At 35.5% G+C, this 17,251-nt stretch overlaps 1 protein-coding gene across 1 annotated transcript in view; it reads right to left on the reverse strand.

Moving 5' to 3' along the window:
* Positions 1-17,251, reverse strand: part of CFAP47 (cilia and flagella associated protein 47) — a 507,416-nt gene that overhangs the window by 108,824 nt on the left and 381,341 nt on the right. Inside the window, exons 52-56 of the mRNA XM_040265344.1 lie at positions 15,774-15,949; positions 14,135-14,242; positions 12,237-12,345; positions 7,404-7,508; positions 1,667-1,823 (exon numbers count right to left, since the gene is read on the reverse strand). Coding sequence (XP_040121278.1) covers positions 1,667-1,823; positions 7,404-7,508; positions 12,237-12,345; positions 14,135-14,242; positions 15,774-15,949 — 655 coding nt within the window. The remainder of the gene's footprint in view (positions 1-1,666; positions 1,824-7,403; positions 7,509-12,236; positions 12,346-14,134; positions 14,243-15,773; positions 15,950-17,251) is intronic.

Here is a 17,251-nt window from a genome sequence, read left to right on the forward strand (position 1 = left end):
AACCTAACTGCTCTTAACCCCAAAGTGCCTCTACTACCTACATTTTTATCTACATTCACATTTGTTTTAAGGTACCATCATCTGTTCAAAGGTGGAAACATACTTCCTGTTCAAGGCTCTTCCTTCTATCTCAACCCTGATCCCAGTTCTCTCTGAGCTTTGGCTCATCAGTTAAACCCCACCGGCTTTACATCTTTTTAACTTTTGCTCAACCCTGGCTTCTTCCTTCTACTTATACATATGTTTAAGTCTCTTCTGCATTAAAATGCTGACTTCCTTGAGCCTGCAATCAAGTTTTATTAAACAGCATGTCTCTTCTCATTATAGTTGAAGTATCAATAAGGGCATTTTACATGAAATGACATTATGTTCTTAATTTTTCTTAATTACTTCATACCAAGAGCAGGAAGAGATGATCAGGAAAGATGAGAATTCTAACAGGTAAATGACAGTGTTCAGCTTCAGCATGAATTAAAAAAACAAAAAAGTAAATTTGTAAAAAGAAAAAAAAATAGTAAATATACAATGAGGATAAGATACAATTTCCCACAATCAGATTGACCGAAGTTAAGGAGAATGATGATACTCAGGGCTTCCAAAGTTCAAGAAAATATACTGTAATATACTCGTGAAGACAGCATGAATTCCAACAGTGTAACCATTCTGTAGAGTAAACTGGTTATTTATATCATAAGCCCTAACATTTGTGTTCTTATTAGCCGTGAAATTGAACTTTATAAAAATGGATCATAGTAGTAGTAGTAGCTTTAGCAGACATGGCAATAATAGTTGAAAAGTTAAAATTATGAATGTCCATTATTAGATTTAAAATGTGTTTCATAAAACGTATAGTATAATGAAAGTGAAAGTGAAGTCGCTCAGTCGTGTCAGACTCTTTGCAACCCCATGGACTATAGCCTACCAGGCTCCTTTGTCCATGGGATTTTCCAGGCAATAGTACTGGAGTGGATTGCCATTTCCTTCTCCAGGGGATCTTCCCAACCCAGGGATTGAACCTGGGTCTCTCGCATTGTAGACAGACACTTTACCATCTGAGCTACCAGGCATAATAGTTGATCTTTATTTCAGACTCATATTATTTGGTCATTTAACAAAGTGATCAAGCACTTCACAAAACTGAATTTAAAAAATACATCTTCAAAATGATATAAAAAGAGGAACAAGCTTGGTAGGAGCCAAAATTTAATCTGATTATGCTATTTATATGGAAAAAAGGCAAAGGAAACAAAATTATAACACTAGAATTTTTTTTTCTGGAACTCTTGCTTTTTTTTGACTTTTTTATTATTATTTTTTATAAAGTTTTGAAGAAGCATTGATATATTTGAGTACTATCATAAAAATTATAAAAATTTACTATTAATAATTTACATGTTTGGGTTTCCAGATAAAATTAGGAGAATTTGACTTGGTACACGGATTCCTAATTTCTGATTCTGGCTCCATCATTTTAGAGCTGTGATTTTGGCCATGATATTGCATTTCTTACACCTTATGTTTTCTCTTTAAAAAATGATGCTGTTGAGCTAATGGATCTCTACAAAGTGTCTACTACCTCTAAAATGCTTGGATTCCATGATAGAATAAGTGTGATAGAATAATAATTACAAAATAACATATGTAAGGTAAAAGGAAAACAACTTACCAGTTAGTAAGATATCGATCAAAACATCTTCTTTGGTGGGATTTTGGAAAGGTATAGGAATAGATGCCTGAAGATGAAGGTATGCGGTTACTTTTTGTATTTCGTGAGGCTGGGGGAACAGTCCTATTCCGGAGATGAGGAATACCCATTCTTTAAACTGTTTAAAGATAGACATACATAACATATATGTCCTAATTACGTATTTTTTATTTGTAACAATAAATATAGAACACATAAAAATTTTGGCAGAGAAAAAAGTATTTTGTTAATATTTAACAAGCATCATTTTATCTTTCCTTCCTTTTCCAAATTCCTTTTGATTTTACTGAAAAAATCAATGTTTTTACACTGAAAAAAAGGCCAAAGACCAGTATTCAAGTATTAAACATATTTCAATGCATATAGGTTATTGATAACAATACATAAAAGAAATCTTAATGAAAACCATGCATTTCTGTTCAAGCTTTTTTAAAAAATCAATTTGTCTAACAAAATGGGTACTAAACATTGTATGAAGCTTCCAAAACATTAGAATTTCAAATGAATTTTAGATAGTTAACACATTAAAGAAAGAAGGTGAGGCATAGACTGAAGTCTCATTAAAAAGAAGTGAGTGCAACTTGTGTGTGTGTTTGTGTTCTCAGTTGGTCAGTTGTGTCCAACTCTTTGTAAGCCTGCCAGACTTGTCTGTTCGTGGCATTTTCCAGGCAAGAATACTGGAGTGGGTTGCCATTTCCTCCTCCAGAGGATCTTCTCGATGAAGGGACTGAACCTGCATCTCCTGCACTGGCAGGTGGATTCTTTATGACTGCGATTGTCATATTACTTATTCCCATTATCTAGTACAGCCTACATTCTCTTATCACATGAAATGAAAGAATGGCTCAAAAATTATGCGAAGGAGACTGAATGTGGCCACTGTTTTCATCCACATTTCATAAACCTCTGTTTGAAAATGCTACCCTTGTATTTATTTAGAATAAAAGTCCTTTAAGACTCTGTTCTGCACTGAACACTTTACTAATGTTACTGACGAGTGAAGAGGTCATTAAACAAAAACTGACTAACAAGAAACTAAAGAGCCTCTTGATGAAAGTGAAAGAGGTGAGTGAAAAAGTTGGCTTAAAGCTCATCATTCAGAAAACTAAGATCATGGCATCCAGTCCCATCATTTCATGGGAAATAGATAGGGAAACAGTGGCTGATGTTATTTTTCTGGGCTCCAAAATCACTGTAGATGTTGATCGCAGCCATGAACTTAAAAGACGCTTACTCCCTGAAAGGAAAGTTATGACCAACCTAGACAGCATATTAAAAATCAGAGACATTACTTTGCCAACAAAGGTCCGTCTAGTCAAGGCTATGGTTTTTCCAGTGGTTATGTATGGATGTGAGAGTTGGACTGTGAAGAAAGCTGAGCACCGAAGAATTGATGCTTTTGAACTTTGGTGTTGGAGAAGACTCGAGAGTCCCTTGGACTGCAAGGAGATCCAACCAGTCCATCCTAAAGATCAGTCCTTGGAAGGAGCAATGCTGAAGCTGAAACTCCAATACTTTGGGCAACTGATGCGAAGAGCTGATTCATTGGAAAAGACTCTGATGCTGGGAAAGAGCAGGAGGAGACCCTGATGCTGGGAAAGGGCAGGAGGAGACCCTGATGCTGGGAAAGGGCAGGAGGAGAAGGGGACAACAGAGGATGAGATGACTGGATGGCATCACCGACTCCCACGGACATGGGTTTAGGTGGACTCTGGGAGTTGGTGATGTACAGGGAGGCCTGGTGTGCTGCGGTTCATGGGGTCACAAAGAGTCGGACACGACTGAGTGACTGAACTGAAACTGACTAACAATGTCCTAGTTTATTACCTCTAAAACTACAGAGATGTTTTCAAACTTAAGTTCCAATAAAAAGAGGGAAACTTATTTTATGATTCTTTCCAAGTAGGATGGGTGGTGAAAGCAAATCCATAAAATGCTGTCTTAGTAGTGAGGATTAAAAGCATGTTTTATCTGCATATGTCTTCAAGTGCCTACATTACTTTTATTTAGAGAATCTATGAGCATAGGTTCACTGTATTTTCACTTATGATGCCTGAACTTGATCATACACAATTGATTGACTGGAATCAAGTGTCAGGGTTTAATTACATTAACAACTGTTTTATGTAAATTATTTCTTGGCTATTTTATAAAACAAATCATGGATGACAGAAATTAGCTTTTGTTAAACAACTGGAAATGAGCTAAATCACAAAAACAGAAGATCATGTTTTCATGTTTCACCAAGTGGAGCTTTTAAGTTAAACCACGTCCCACCATTTTTGGACATTAATCACTAACAATCACCCTAGCATTGGTTAAATTATCAACCTAGGTTCACAGAGAGAAAATTAGAAAGTACCCAAGCAAATGTGTGCATTAAAAAATATAACATTTTTAGTTCATCTTTTATCTAAAACTTCATTGAAAGGAGACACAGTAAAACAAAGATTCAATTCCAATGTTTCTGAAAAATGAAACAAATGTAGGTAAAAGACAGTAGAACTGGCTCACACACTGAGTAGAGCTCATGGGCATCTGAGCTTGCTAAGAATCAAGAGAGTTTTCCATAGACACAGGCTGCAAGGACCACAGACTCATGCTGGGTAATAATATCATTTTGATTTAATCTTTTTTCCTTCATTTCCACTATTCTGACCTTTAGATGCAGGAAGTCACACAATCAAGTTAAATAAGTAATGGAAACTATTTGAAAATAAAAATTAAATGACTGAAAACCAAGAGAAAAATCTCAGAACATAATGTTTGATATCAAAGAAAAGGCCTGTTTATCATATTTGCTGCTTACTATTGTTCCTCTTATCTTGTCATGCAGTAACACAATCTCTTTGAAACACTCTGGAAGCATATTTTGAGTTTATGATATTCACAGTTGTGATGCCCTAACCAAATTAATCTCAAGATTCAAAATCTATACAAACTACTTTAGCCTAAAGTTAGTTTTTTTTTTTAATAATGCAGAGTTTTTCACATGGATCCAAACTGGAAACAAATGAAATAAATTATAATCCATGGCCATTTCCTTAAGTTCAGCAAAGAACCATTTTCAGAAATAGTTGCAAGCACTAACAGAATAGATTTTTGAAAGATTCAAATATATTCATCAGTGAAATCAAGAGAGGAACCAAAATCTATGTGAGTTTTTCCCTAGTTGTTAATGTAATTGCAAACTCACAGACTTAGAAAAGTAACCCTAAAATTTTATTTTTAAAACATTTTATTTTTATGTCTACACATTCATCATATATATTGCATTTTCAAAAAGTTTGTTCAGTCAATACTTTAGGATGAAACAGTTTTGCCTGAAAAAATTGTCAGTGAGTGTTAGTTGCTCAGTTGTGTCTGACTCTTTGCAACCCCATGGACTGTAGTCTGCCAGGCTCCTCTGTCCATGGAATTCTCCAGACAAGAATACTGGAGTGGGTTGCCATTTCCTCCTCCAGGGGATCTTCCTAATCCACGCATTGAACCTGGGTCTCCTGAATTGCAGGCAGATTCTTTACCATCTGAACCAACAGGGAAGCCTCAAAATGTCAACTAGATGAATTAAGAGGAAGCCCTCAATGATTCAGAGATGAAAAAGGACAAAATAAATAAATAAATAAAGGCAAAAAAATTAAAAGAAAAGGCAGGAAAAACCACAAGGGTTAGGGTAATACATTGAAAAGGTTGATGTGGTCTGGACTTTAGGTAAAAGGATGACATTGATTTAAGTCTCAGTTCAGTTCAGTCGCTCAGTCGTGTCAGACTCTTTGCAACCCCATGGACTGCAGCACGCCAGGCCTCCTTGTACATCATCAACAAGTTTGGGATTACTCAAACTCATGTCCATTGAGTCAGTGATGCCATCCAACCATGTCATCCTCTGTCATCCCCTTCTCCTTCCACCTTCAATCTCTCCCAGCATCAGGGTCTTTTAAAATCAGTAAGTTAGATTTAAGTCTAACCAGAGATGAAACCTTGGAGATTTGCTACAGCTTGGAAGGAGAGGCTGAGAATAACTGAAAGCAAGGCCCTGTGTTAAAGTGATTGACAAAAAGATTTGAGTTGATTACTTACTTGTTTGAGTTCTTTTCTGTCTGATAAAGAATTGTGAGTTTGACCTCTAGGCTAGGATTTTCTAAAGCTATCAAGATGAATAACTCATCATTTCCCTGCTGATGTGCCAGACTACCTTGAGTAGATATAAGTTCCACCAGAAATGCAAGCAACTAAGTTATCTCCAAGAATGAAGATGAAAGGGCTGATGCTGCTATGAAGCAATGAGCTAAAAGATATGCCATGCTAAAATTATTTTTGTGAAAGAAAATATCTCTACTACACCTTCCATTCTGTATAAGAAGGATTACTGTTTATTTTCTTTAATATTTTTGACTCAACGGGACTTCCCTGGCAGTCCAGTAGTTAAGACTCCATGCTCCCAATGCAGAGGGCATGGGTTTGATCCCTGGTTGGGTAACTAAGATCCCGTATGGTGCCCAGAAAAAAAAATATATGAATATATATATATATATACATGTATATATATATGTATTTGAGAGTCAAGGATAATCCATTGTATTGCTTCAGGTCATGTAGTAGTCAGTAATCATATAAACAATTTAATAGCCTCAAAAACTTTTTTTCTAAATTACACATTTTTTGGGGAAAAGAAGGCCCTTGGGCTTCCCTTGTGGCTCAGCTGGTAAAGAATTCACCTGTAATATGGGAGACATGGATTTCCCTGGGTTGGGAAGATTCCCTGGAGAAGGGAAAGGCTACCCACTCCAGTATTCTGGCCTGGAGAATTCCATGGACTGAAATGGAGTCCATGGGGTCACAAAGAGTAGGACATGACTGAGTGACTTTCCCTTTCACTTTCTTTTGAGTTACATACTAGCCTTTCATTGACATGGGGACCTCTGTATTATATCTGATTTCACTCCCTCCCAGATTACAGGATTTTCTAAGCTCCTTGGATATAAAGCAAACCCTTCCACTTACTTTACTCCCCCATCAACACTTGAAGAAGTAAAAAATAATAATAAACATACAAATAATGTAAAATTCTTACTGGCAGTAACAGTTATGACTTGGCAGTGAGTCTGTAGTTATAAAAATAGTTATGAAGATGGGCTGAAGCAAGGAGTCCTAGGTTCAACCATCTACTGATCCATAAAATGGGGTTGACCATATTTTTACCATAAGGACTCTGGTGACAATAAATTGAAATAATTCTTAGAATGGTATGCAACAAGTTTAGAAATGGTTAAAAAGTAAACTACTGTTTTTAAAAATTATTATTATTCAGATGAAAATAGAGTGGGAAAAAACATACTACTTGCAAGATTAGATTTCATACAATTTTATATTTAAGTTCATGAAAACTTGAGTAATAAAATCCAAGTCAGAAAATTAACATAAATGCTAGCAATTTGGCATTTACATTAAAGTACCTACATTTTAAATCTGGCTTTATATTCTCTTTCATTCAAGTGATCTAAGAATTTAAAGATACCTTCTTTTTAAATGCCTGTGCATACATAATGTATACTATATTTTCAAAAGTTCATTTAAATAATAATTTACAGTAAAGTTGTTTTGCTTGCAAAGATGTCAAATGGATAAATTAGATTTACATATTTATTAACTTTAAAATTTAATTAACCTGTCTTGGTCTAAGAATACTCTACCATACCTGAGCACAGTGAAAGATGACAGAAGTCTGATGACTAGCTCTTCCAAGAGCAGAAGGACGAAAGTGAATAGGTATGTCTCTGGCTGAGTTAGGAGGTATGATCAGCTGTGTGAATTAAGAAACAAGAAGGGAAACAAAAATCAATACTTTTGCTTGAGTTGGCATCTTTGTGTGCTAGATATATGCCAGGTAGATGCTTGCGTGATTAACATGTTGCCTTGTACACATTAACCATTTTCAGCATGGTTGCTTGGCAAATATTAGTAAAACAGCCCAAGATACTAAACAGTGTTCAGTAATGCATACACCATGTTCTTCCCCAAGACAATGACTACATTGATCTGTAAAAGGAAATCAGGATTAAGCTTTTAAGCTGAGTTGGAATCCCCAATAATGGAAATGTGCATTTTATTTAAGAACCCATAGCTTATTGTCCATTTCAAGAACCATGTCGAACCACTGGGAATCTAACTTGTAGCCTTGGCGAGGTCAAAAGAAATGAACTCAGTCTAAATACAGAGGTAAGATATTCTTTTTTAGTGCACAATGAAGTATCTTCTTTGTCCAATCACATAGACCCTCAAGGTGTGATCTACTGGAATAACTTGAGTCTGAATTGGATTACTATGAGTTACTGCTTCAGAGATTGTAAAAGAAGCTAAAAATTCTATCATAAGAGAATGAGGACTTGAAGATCTTAAGTAATCAAAAAACTACACTGTGAATAATGTAACAAACATTTACTATCAACACTTATAGAATGGCTGAATGAATGTTATATGTTTGAAAAGTAAGTAAATTATTTTTTCACTAATATAGTTTGCCAGATAACTTTTGAAAAAGGAAACATGCAGGTTATCAATGTCTTTCAATCCTCATAGGATATAGCATTTACTGTTCAATAAACTCTGAGAATAACCATCAACAAACATACAAACTTACTTTTAGAACAGAGTTAATTTGTTGCTGTCGTTCAGTTGTTAAGTCATGTCGGATTCTTTGCGACTGCATGAACTGCAGCATGCCAGACTTCCCTGTCCTTCACTTCTCCCAGAGTTTGCTCAAATTCATGCACACTGAGTTGGTGCTGCTATCTAACCATCTCATTCTCTGCCACCCTCTTCTCCTTTTGCCCTCAATCAGGGTCTTTTGCCCAGCATCATCAGGGTCTTTTGCCCAGCATCAGGGTCTTTTCCAATGAGTCGGCTCTTCACATCAAGTGGCCAAAGTACTGCAGATTCAGCATCAGTCCTTCCAATGAATATTCAGGGTTGATTTCCTTTAGGATGGACTGGTTTGATCTCCTTACTGTCTCAAGAGTCTTCTCCAGCATAATAATTCAAAAACATCAATTCTTTGGCGCTCAGCCTTCTTTATGGGCCAACTCTCACATCCACACATGACTACTGGAAAAACCACGGCATTGACTAGACAGACCTTTGTCAGAAAAGTGATGTCTTTGTGTTTTAATACACTATTAAGGGCTACCCTGGTAGCTCAGTTGGTAAAGAATCTGCCTGCAATGCAGGAAACCCTGGTTCGATTCCTAGGTAGGGAAGATCTGGGGGAGAAGGGATAGGCTATTCATTCCAGTATTCTTGGTCTTCCCTGTGGCTCAGCTGGTAAAGAATCTGCCTGCAATGAGGGAGACCTCGGTTTGATTCCTGGGTTGGGAAGATCCCCTGGAGAAGGGAACAGCTACCCACTCCAGTATTCTGGATTTGCTTCAAATGCTGGCCTGGAGAATTCTGGAGAATTCCATGGGGTTGCAAAGAGTCGAACATGACTGAGTGACTTTCACTTTCACTCTTCTGATTTGTCATAGCTCTCCTTCCAAGGAGCAAGCATCTTTTAATTTCATGGCTGCATGAATTAACAGAGCTAATTACTTCCTTATTATATATATGTGTGGTTTATCTACAACAATTTTTTTAAAATTTTGGGCTGGATCTTCCTCTGATATTTCAAATGTGTTGATGCTATCAGTTAATGCACATTTAAGGAGTTTAACTTCAGAATCAAATTGAGTAAAAAAAATTAGAAAAGTTGCATTTTACATGTTCTTTCAATTTAGCAAATGTGACAAAAGGATTTCTCTCCCTCCTCCCTATATATACATAAAAGAAATCATCAATTTCATTGTAAAAGTATATAATACTATATTAATTGAGATTTTAAACTCTAGTTCTACCACTTACTAATCATGTAGTTTAAATACTTTGACCTCTCTGGCTTCAAATTCCATTTGTATATGTCAGAGGCAAGTGGTGAAAATTGAGGTTGTGTATACAACAAACCAATAACTCAATTCCTTTATTTCCACAGAAAATTTATTGAAAAATTCATCTCCCCTGGTTTCAAGGAAAAGATAAACACTGCTGGATGGAATTTAACTGTAGCAAACATACTTGTTTAGTGTAATGGGATACATATATACATAGTATGCTAAATATAGCAGCTTTCTGACACTTAAAAACATTTCATTACAAGCAAAAACATTTTATTACAAGTGTCACTAGGAGAACCAATTCCAATCTTTGAGTTTACACTAGATTCTAGTTCAAGAGGGAAAGATATTCTTCCAACAGTTAGGTAAAATGAAATTTGGACCAGATACTAGATGATGGAGACTAAAATGCTCTTAAGAAATATAATCTGAAGTATTTACTGTTAAAATAGTATCTACAATTTACTTTTAAATTGAATAGCAAGAAATGTAAGAGAGAAAAGAGAGGGAAAAATTAAATTGTTAAAATAAAAACTAAGATAAAAGGTGTAAGTCTGTGCACTGTATTATTCTACTTCTGCATCTTTTTAATATTTTTCATAATATATAGATGGAGGAAAGTAAGTTTTTAATATAATCGTTTCACTTGACAATCTGTTTAAATATTGAAGCATTTATGGATAATCATCAATATTTAAAAATCCTCACCTATGTAAACATGAATATTATACAACAATAACAGGAATAAAATCATACATATATATCTATATATGTATATAAAGTTATATATATATATTATAAGGACTTCCCTGGTGGCTCAGATGGTAAAGCATCTGTCTACAATGCGGGAGACCCGGGTTCAATCCCCAGGTTGGGAAGATCCCCTGGAGAAGGAAATGGCAATCCACTCCAGTACTATTGCCTGGAAAACCCCATGGACAGAGGAGCCTTGTAGGCTACAGTCCATGGGGTTGCAAAGAGTCGGACACAACTGAGCGACTTCACTCACTCACTCACTCATACAGATATATAATATACTTTCTATTTATTATCATTACCATTAATCTGTGCTATTGATTCTATAACATATAATACTTTAATCATCTGTAGATTTATTTTTGAGTTATTTCCTAATATTAAGATTAATTGCATATTCAGTGCTCAATAATATTTGATAAATGTATGAAAGAATGAATGGACTAAAAAGCCATAGTTGGACATGTTAAAGTTGAGACGATCTTTTCCATTATGCAGTGTAAGGGGGTATCTGTAATATAACACATTTGTTTTCCCTTCAAACACAGTTTACACTCTCTGTAAAAGTAGTTATACAAAGGATATGAATACAACACTGTCTAATGAGTGTTTTCAGTTCTATGTAAACTATAGCCTGACCATCATATTCAGTTTAATTTATGGACAATATGGTGTTAAGCAATACAAACACACACATACATTTTAAAATAATTTCCCTAAGATTACACCATATATACCAGTTTTAGTAATGTAATACTTAGCAATATCTGATTTGACACACCATGGCAATTAAGAACTAATTTCATATTGTGATATTAGCTGGCAACCAGTGAGTAACAAGAGACAAGTATTAAAGTATAAACAAAGAAATCACAATTGTAGATTTGTTAAATAATTGTCAAACAGCAAACAATAAAATTCTTTATCTAAATACCATATCTACTTAATAGGGCTTCCTCATTTACTGTATGGTCCCCTGAAGAAAGTAATCTATTGCAACTATCATTTTGAAATTTACTTGAAAGCATGGTTTTGTCTTTCACTATATATATTTGGTATGGTATGCTTTGGAAATACAGACAGGGATGCTGATTCTTCAGCTCTCGTTTTGTTACTTGGGGGAAGACAGAGGGATGGAGACCCAATGAATGGCTCCAGGGTCTTATCAGGAACTAAGGATGAGAAAATGAGGCAGAGAAAGGAGAGGGAAGCAAAGCTGTCAGTACTGTCTGTGGGGAGGGAGCGGTGGGTAGGAACTAAGGAAAAGCTAAAAAGAACTGCACCCCCTAGGATTTATATAGACTAATCATAGTCAAAATCATATCAGTAAAATGCACAATTCTGGTGGGGACCCTAATAGCTGGGGAGACTGTGCATGAGTGCCATGAGTGGAGGCAGGATGTGTATGGGAAATCTCTGTACCTTCTGTCTGATTTTGCTGTGGACCTAACCTTCTCCAAAAAATCAAGGTTCTTTAAAAAGAAAAAAGAGAGGAAAAAAAAAAGAGCACTCTAATTAAAATCAAGGGAAAAGAAAGTCATATTACTAGGTAACTATCGAAAAAACTGGTTACCAAAATGGTCAGAAATAAAGCACAACCAATTTATTTAGAGATCAGTGAAAATGAGCATGAATCTAGCCTATACATTATAATTTCAAAAATTTATATGAACATGATACTGATTTTCTTGATAAATTAAAATTGGTGAGATATATATGTATATATCACCAATGTTATATTAAAAAAACAGCATCTGAAATTCAATTGTTAATGCCCCATGGTATGCCAAAATCAGAACTGCAAAATGTTCTAGTAGTGGTAGATTACTCAGCTTTCTGAATATACTTACTGGTAATCTCTTAATCTCCAGGACAAAATTTTCAGTATTAATGTTTGTTGCATGCAACTCTAAGGTTTCATGTGTAGGATTATCTAAAGAAATCATCTCAGTGGCAACCCTGGAAGGAAAAACAAAGCTAGTGAACTTGTTCTTAAAATGTTCAATGATAATTTCACACACTCAATGACTATTATGGATTGAAGTGCATCCCTCTAAAAGATCAAATTCTAACACCCAAATTCTGAGATGTAATTTATGCTCCAAAGCTCTCCAAAGGATCAGACAGTGTCTGGGATTTCACCTGTAATCACTGCCTTGCTTAGCTTTTTCCCTTTGCTTATTCTGTTTCCCCCATCCTCTTACTAATATTTCTTACTGGGAACACACCTCCTTAATAAGTCACTTGCAGTGATGTTTTGGCTCAACATATGGCATTGAGAGAATTTTGGTGTGCTTACAGAGAGACATTAACTAGAAGGTACTGATTTGCCCACAGGTACACACACTCTTTAAAAGCAGTAATTGTGACTTGAAAACTAAGATCATGGTATCTGGTCCCATCACTTCATAGGAAATAGATGGGGAAACAGTGGAAACAGTGCCAGACTTTATTTTGGGGAGCTCCAAAATCACTGCAGATGGTGACTGCAGCCATGAAATTAAAAGACGCTTACTCCTTGGAAGGAAAGTTATGACTGACCTAGATAGCACGTTAAAAAGCAGAAATATTACTTTGCCAACAAAAGTCTGTCTAGTCAAGGCTATGGTTTTTCCAGTGGTCATGTATGGATGTGAGAGTTGGACTATGAAGAAAGCTGAGTGCCAAAGAATTGATGCTTTTGAACTGTGGTGCTGGAGAAGACTCTTGAGAGTCCCTTGGACTGCAAGGAGATCCAACCAGTCCATCCTAAAGGAGACCAGTTCTGGGTGTTCATTGGAAGGACTGATGCTGAAGCTGAAACTCCAATACTTTGGCCACCTCATGCGAAGAGTTGACTCATTGGAAAAGACTGATGCTGGGAGGGATTAGGGGCAGGAGGAGAAGGGGACGACAGAGGATGAGATGGCTGGATGGCATTACCGACTCAATGCACATGAGTTTGAGTGAACTCCAGGAGTTGGTGATGGGACAGGGAGGCCTGGAGTGCTGCGATTCATGGGGTCACAAAGAGTCAGACATGACTGAGAGACTGAACTGAACTGAACTACCCTTATGTATCAGCACTAAACTTGACGTCAGACATGTAATAGGAACTCAGTCCCCTAAATATAAATGGTCATATTTCTAGAGCGTATGGTATTAACCAAATGATCGAGTATTCTCAGTTGCCCATTGTTTACCCTCTTACTTTGCCTTGAGCAAAACTCGAGTCAGCCTTCTATCTTTTCGATAGGCCACTGAACTCTGCTTGTCTCCAAGTCTGAGCAAGCACCAAAAAAGTGGAATCTGTCTCCCTTCTGAGATTCTCCTGGGAATTAACTGACCACAGAAAAATGCTTTTTACCATCAGTCCCTACCAGTCATTTCCCCTTCCTTGTCTAGCTTTCCCTCCAAAGATTCTCGTTATCTTTGCTTGTTCCTCCTTTAGCCTGTAAAAGAAAAAAGCTTGTTCTGTTTGATACTGAGTAGCTTGTAGATTTCTGAGAGGGAAGTATTCTCTGAATTGCAATAGTCCCCTGACAACTATTTTAACAGTTCCTTTTCCTCCCTTGCAATAATCACTTTGAACAAAAGCGTATCCTTCCTAAGTCCTGACATGTTTTTCTTTTCACACAAGTTTTCCACAGGATAGTTTAAGTAGCAAACTTCCCTAGAGAAGAAAAACAATTACTAAAACAAAATATATGTTTGTCCTATTTTAAAAAAAGTAACTGCAGTATAACAATATCTATTAAAAAGAACTTACTTTCCAAGGTCACAATATATTTCTTTCATTATGGTTGGTTCTGGAATGTCGGTAGTTATTTTCAGTGAATACCAAAACTCTAGACCCAAATCAGGCTGAAAAACAATGCTGGTGGAAAGAAAAATAAAAAAATCTTGTCAGCAGATCTAGTTTGTATGCAAAATAAATTTGGCAGAGAAAATAAATCACAAATAGGTGGTTCCAAATATAACATTTGACAATCATTCTGTGACACATTCTACTCTTGTTTTAGATTTTTTTTTTCATTTTTGGTGAGAAAATCACTTCTTATTCAAGAAGTATTATCATGAATATCTGTCTAATAAATGCCTGTTGAATCAATGTAAAATGCTTAAACATAGGTGATTCGATTATCTTACAGTAGCTAGAACAAGTAGAGTCCTGTGTTTGAACTGTGATTAAATCAGATGTAGTTGATTTTCACATGAAGACTATCAAGTGACATGCAGCTCTGGAAAGCTGCCTTTATCATCAGCATATGCTCTCCTTTGGGGACACAAAGAGCATGTGACAGTCTAAAAATAAAACTGGGCCGGTATTCCAGCTCTATCATCTTTTATCTGTACAGCCTTAAACAAGTCACCTAACTTGCTGAACTTCAATTTCACCATTTATAAAATGAGAACATTCATTCCTATCTCTTATGGTTACTCTGGGAATTTTAGATGTGTATGTATGTAAAGTATATGCTCTAGCAATGATAACAGAGAGAGCAGGCAGTAAGTATCAGACCAAAGTATGCCTTTTAAATGACAGTTTAGCTGACTAACTCCAAGATTCAGTCTGTGCTCACAAAGCCTCTATAGTCACACTGGGGAGAGGAGATGGGCCCACATTTCTAATGATAATCTAGCAAAATAGAGTCTTCTATATACATTATGACCTTAATTTACATGCTTTATATTATAAAATGTTCATCCTTTACAATTTTACAAATATATTTATTTCTTCATCATTCATTAAAATAAGAATTATTCTAACTCTGAAAGAGTATATAAACTAGCAAAGACCTAGTAATGGAATGCATTGTACACACCAATAATAAGTTAAGTACAATCTTTAAAACTGTAACAGTTGGAAGTTACTGTTGAAACAAAGAAATTTTATCATAAGGTGAGTTAATTATGAGTATAGAGGCTATGTGTTTCTGTGTGTGTGAAAACAGTGCAAAGAAAGTTTCTCATAATTATGCCATAAGAACACTTGCCATTGCAGTGTTAATATGTGTATGTTTGTGATTTGCATTTAATCGAGAATATAAGATATAAATAAATTTTTATTAAGAATACTGAAAGTTTAACCCCTAGTCCTTATGGAATCATGTTCATTTGGCTCAATTTTTATACCTAGAAAAATATGGTTAACAAAAAGTGAGTTGAAAGAGAGTATACAGGGAGCAATTTAGGCATTATTAAACTTGATATTCCAATAAATAATATCTTTGCACTAAAGAAAACAATGGTCACTCTAAATTAGTATATTTTACCAATGAATGATATTAAACAAAATTAAAACTATGAACAAGTGTAATCTGAATGATTATACTATGCAAATAAATAATTTGAAAGGTTAATTTCAAGGGATAAACAATAAGTATAATGCCACATTCAAACCATACCTTTCTTCTATAAAGCCTGCACGTGCTGGAGAATACTGTATGATATAGCTGACAGACTCTAGTGGAAATAGTTCAAGTTCATCAAGTCCACTAAAGGCAGCACTTGAGAATAGCACATCAAAGTGAATAATTTTCTCTTTTGGATTAAAGAGAGGTACTTCAATACAAAAACTCTCCTAGAATTACAAAAGAAATATATAATTAGCTCTAACCTTCAGCATAGAGTCTTTGTCCTATGGAAAACCAAGAAATTTTTATACATTAGGCCATTGTTTTATTTTTTTCTCCTTAGTCCACTAATGAATGTACCTCACTCTCTTTTAACCTCTTATGTATTTTCTTTGCTTAGCCTTGGTAAATTAAAAAATTATTGTTTTCAAAAACAAATAGTCAAAGAGATCCACCTAGCTAAACACTCAGGAAACTTCAAAATTATATATATTTAAAGTATATTTTTCATCAGTACAATTATTATTATGAAGTCTGTATGTCAATGTTTCCTCTAGCTGTGGTACCAGGCTTTAGCATGCATAAGAATCATCTGTAGACGTTGCTGAAATATGGATTACTGGCCCTCTTCCTTAAAGATCCTGATTCAGTAGATCTGGGATGGGGCTAAAAAAGTCAAATTATGCTGATGACATGACTACCTTCCCATTTAGATCCCTTCCTTTTATCTAGTTTTTCTGGTTCTGGCTCCCAAGTGTGCCTTCCAGGCACACTTTACATTCCAAGACATTTCCTGATTCTCATTCTGATCCATTTTGGCTAATGACATATCTTTGTCTAAAAATTTTATTTAAGCGTAGTTGATTTACAATGCTGTGTTAATTTTTGCTATATGGCAAAGTGAGTCAGTTATACATATATTCTTCTTCATATTCTTTTCCATATAGTTTAACACAAGATATTGAATATAGTTCCCTGTGCTATACAGTAGGACTTCATTGTTTATCCATCCTATATATAATAGTTTGTACCTGCTAACCCCAGTTGCCAAGTCTTCCCTCCCTCCAACTTGGCAACCACAAGTCTGCTCTCTATGTAATGACTTTTATCTTACCCCATTACAGCTGTGATCTCCACTACAGTAAAAGCCATTAATTGAAGCAAATGTGTCAAAGGTGATTAAACAGGCAGGGCATATCTCAATGTTAACAAAAAGCCAAATGTCTATAATGATTTAACCTAATTAAATGGAGACTGTTGGACATTTTAGACATAATTTAGAACTCGATAATGGCTGTTCTTTTGGACATGGAGCTATTTTGAAATTTATCAAATCATATTATAGGACCTGGTGGGGACAGATGGTGATGGGGAGAGAGTTATTCACACAACGTATCTTCAAGATAGACATTACTGCTTTGTCCATGCAACAGCATTTGCTTGATTACCTCTGTATAAATAAATGAGTGGATAAATATTATATTTTAGGGGAATAGAAATAGCATTTAGTGTGGTAAACATAACCTGTC

The sequence above is a fragment of the Oryx dammah genome, unplaced genomic scaffold (assembly GCF_014754425.2).
Source record: "Oryx dammah isolate SB20612 unplaced genomic scaffold, SCBI_Odam_1.1 HiC_scaffold_23, whole genome shotgun sequence".
Classification (NCBI taxonomy): domain Eukaryota; kingdom Metazoa; phylum Chordata; class Mammalia; order Artiodactyla; family Bovidae; genus Oryx; species Oryx dammah.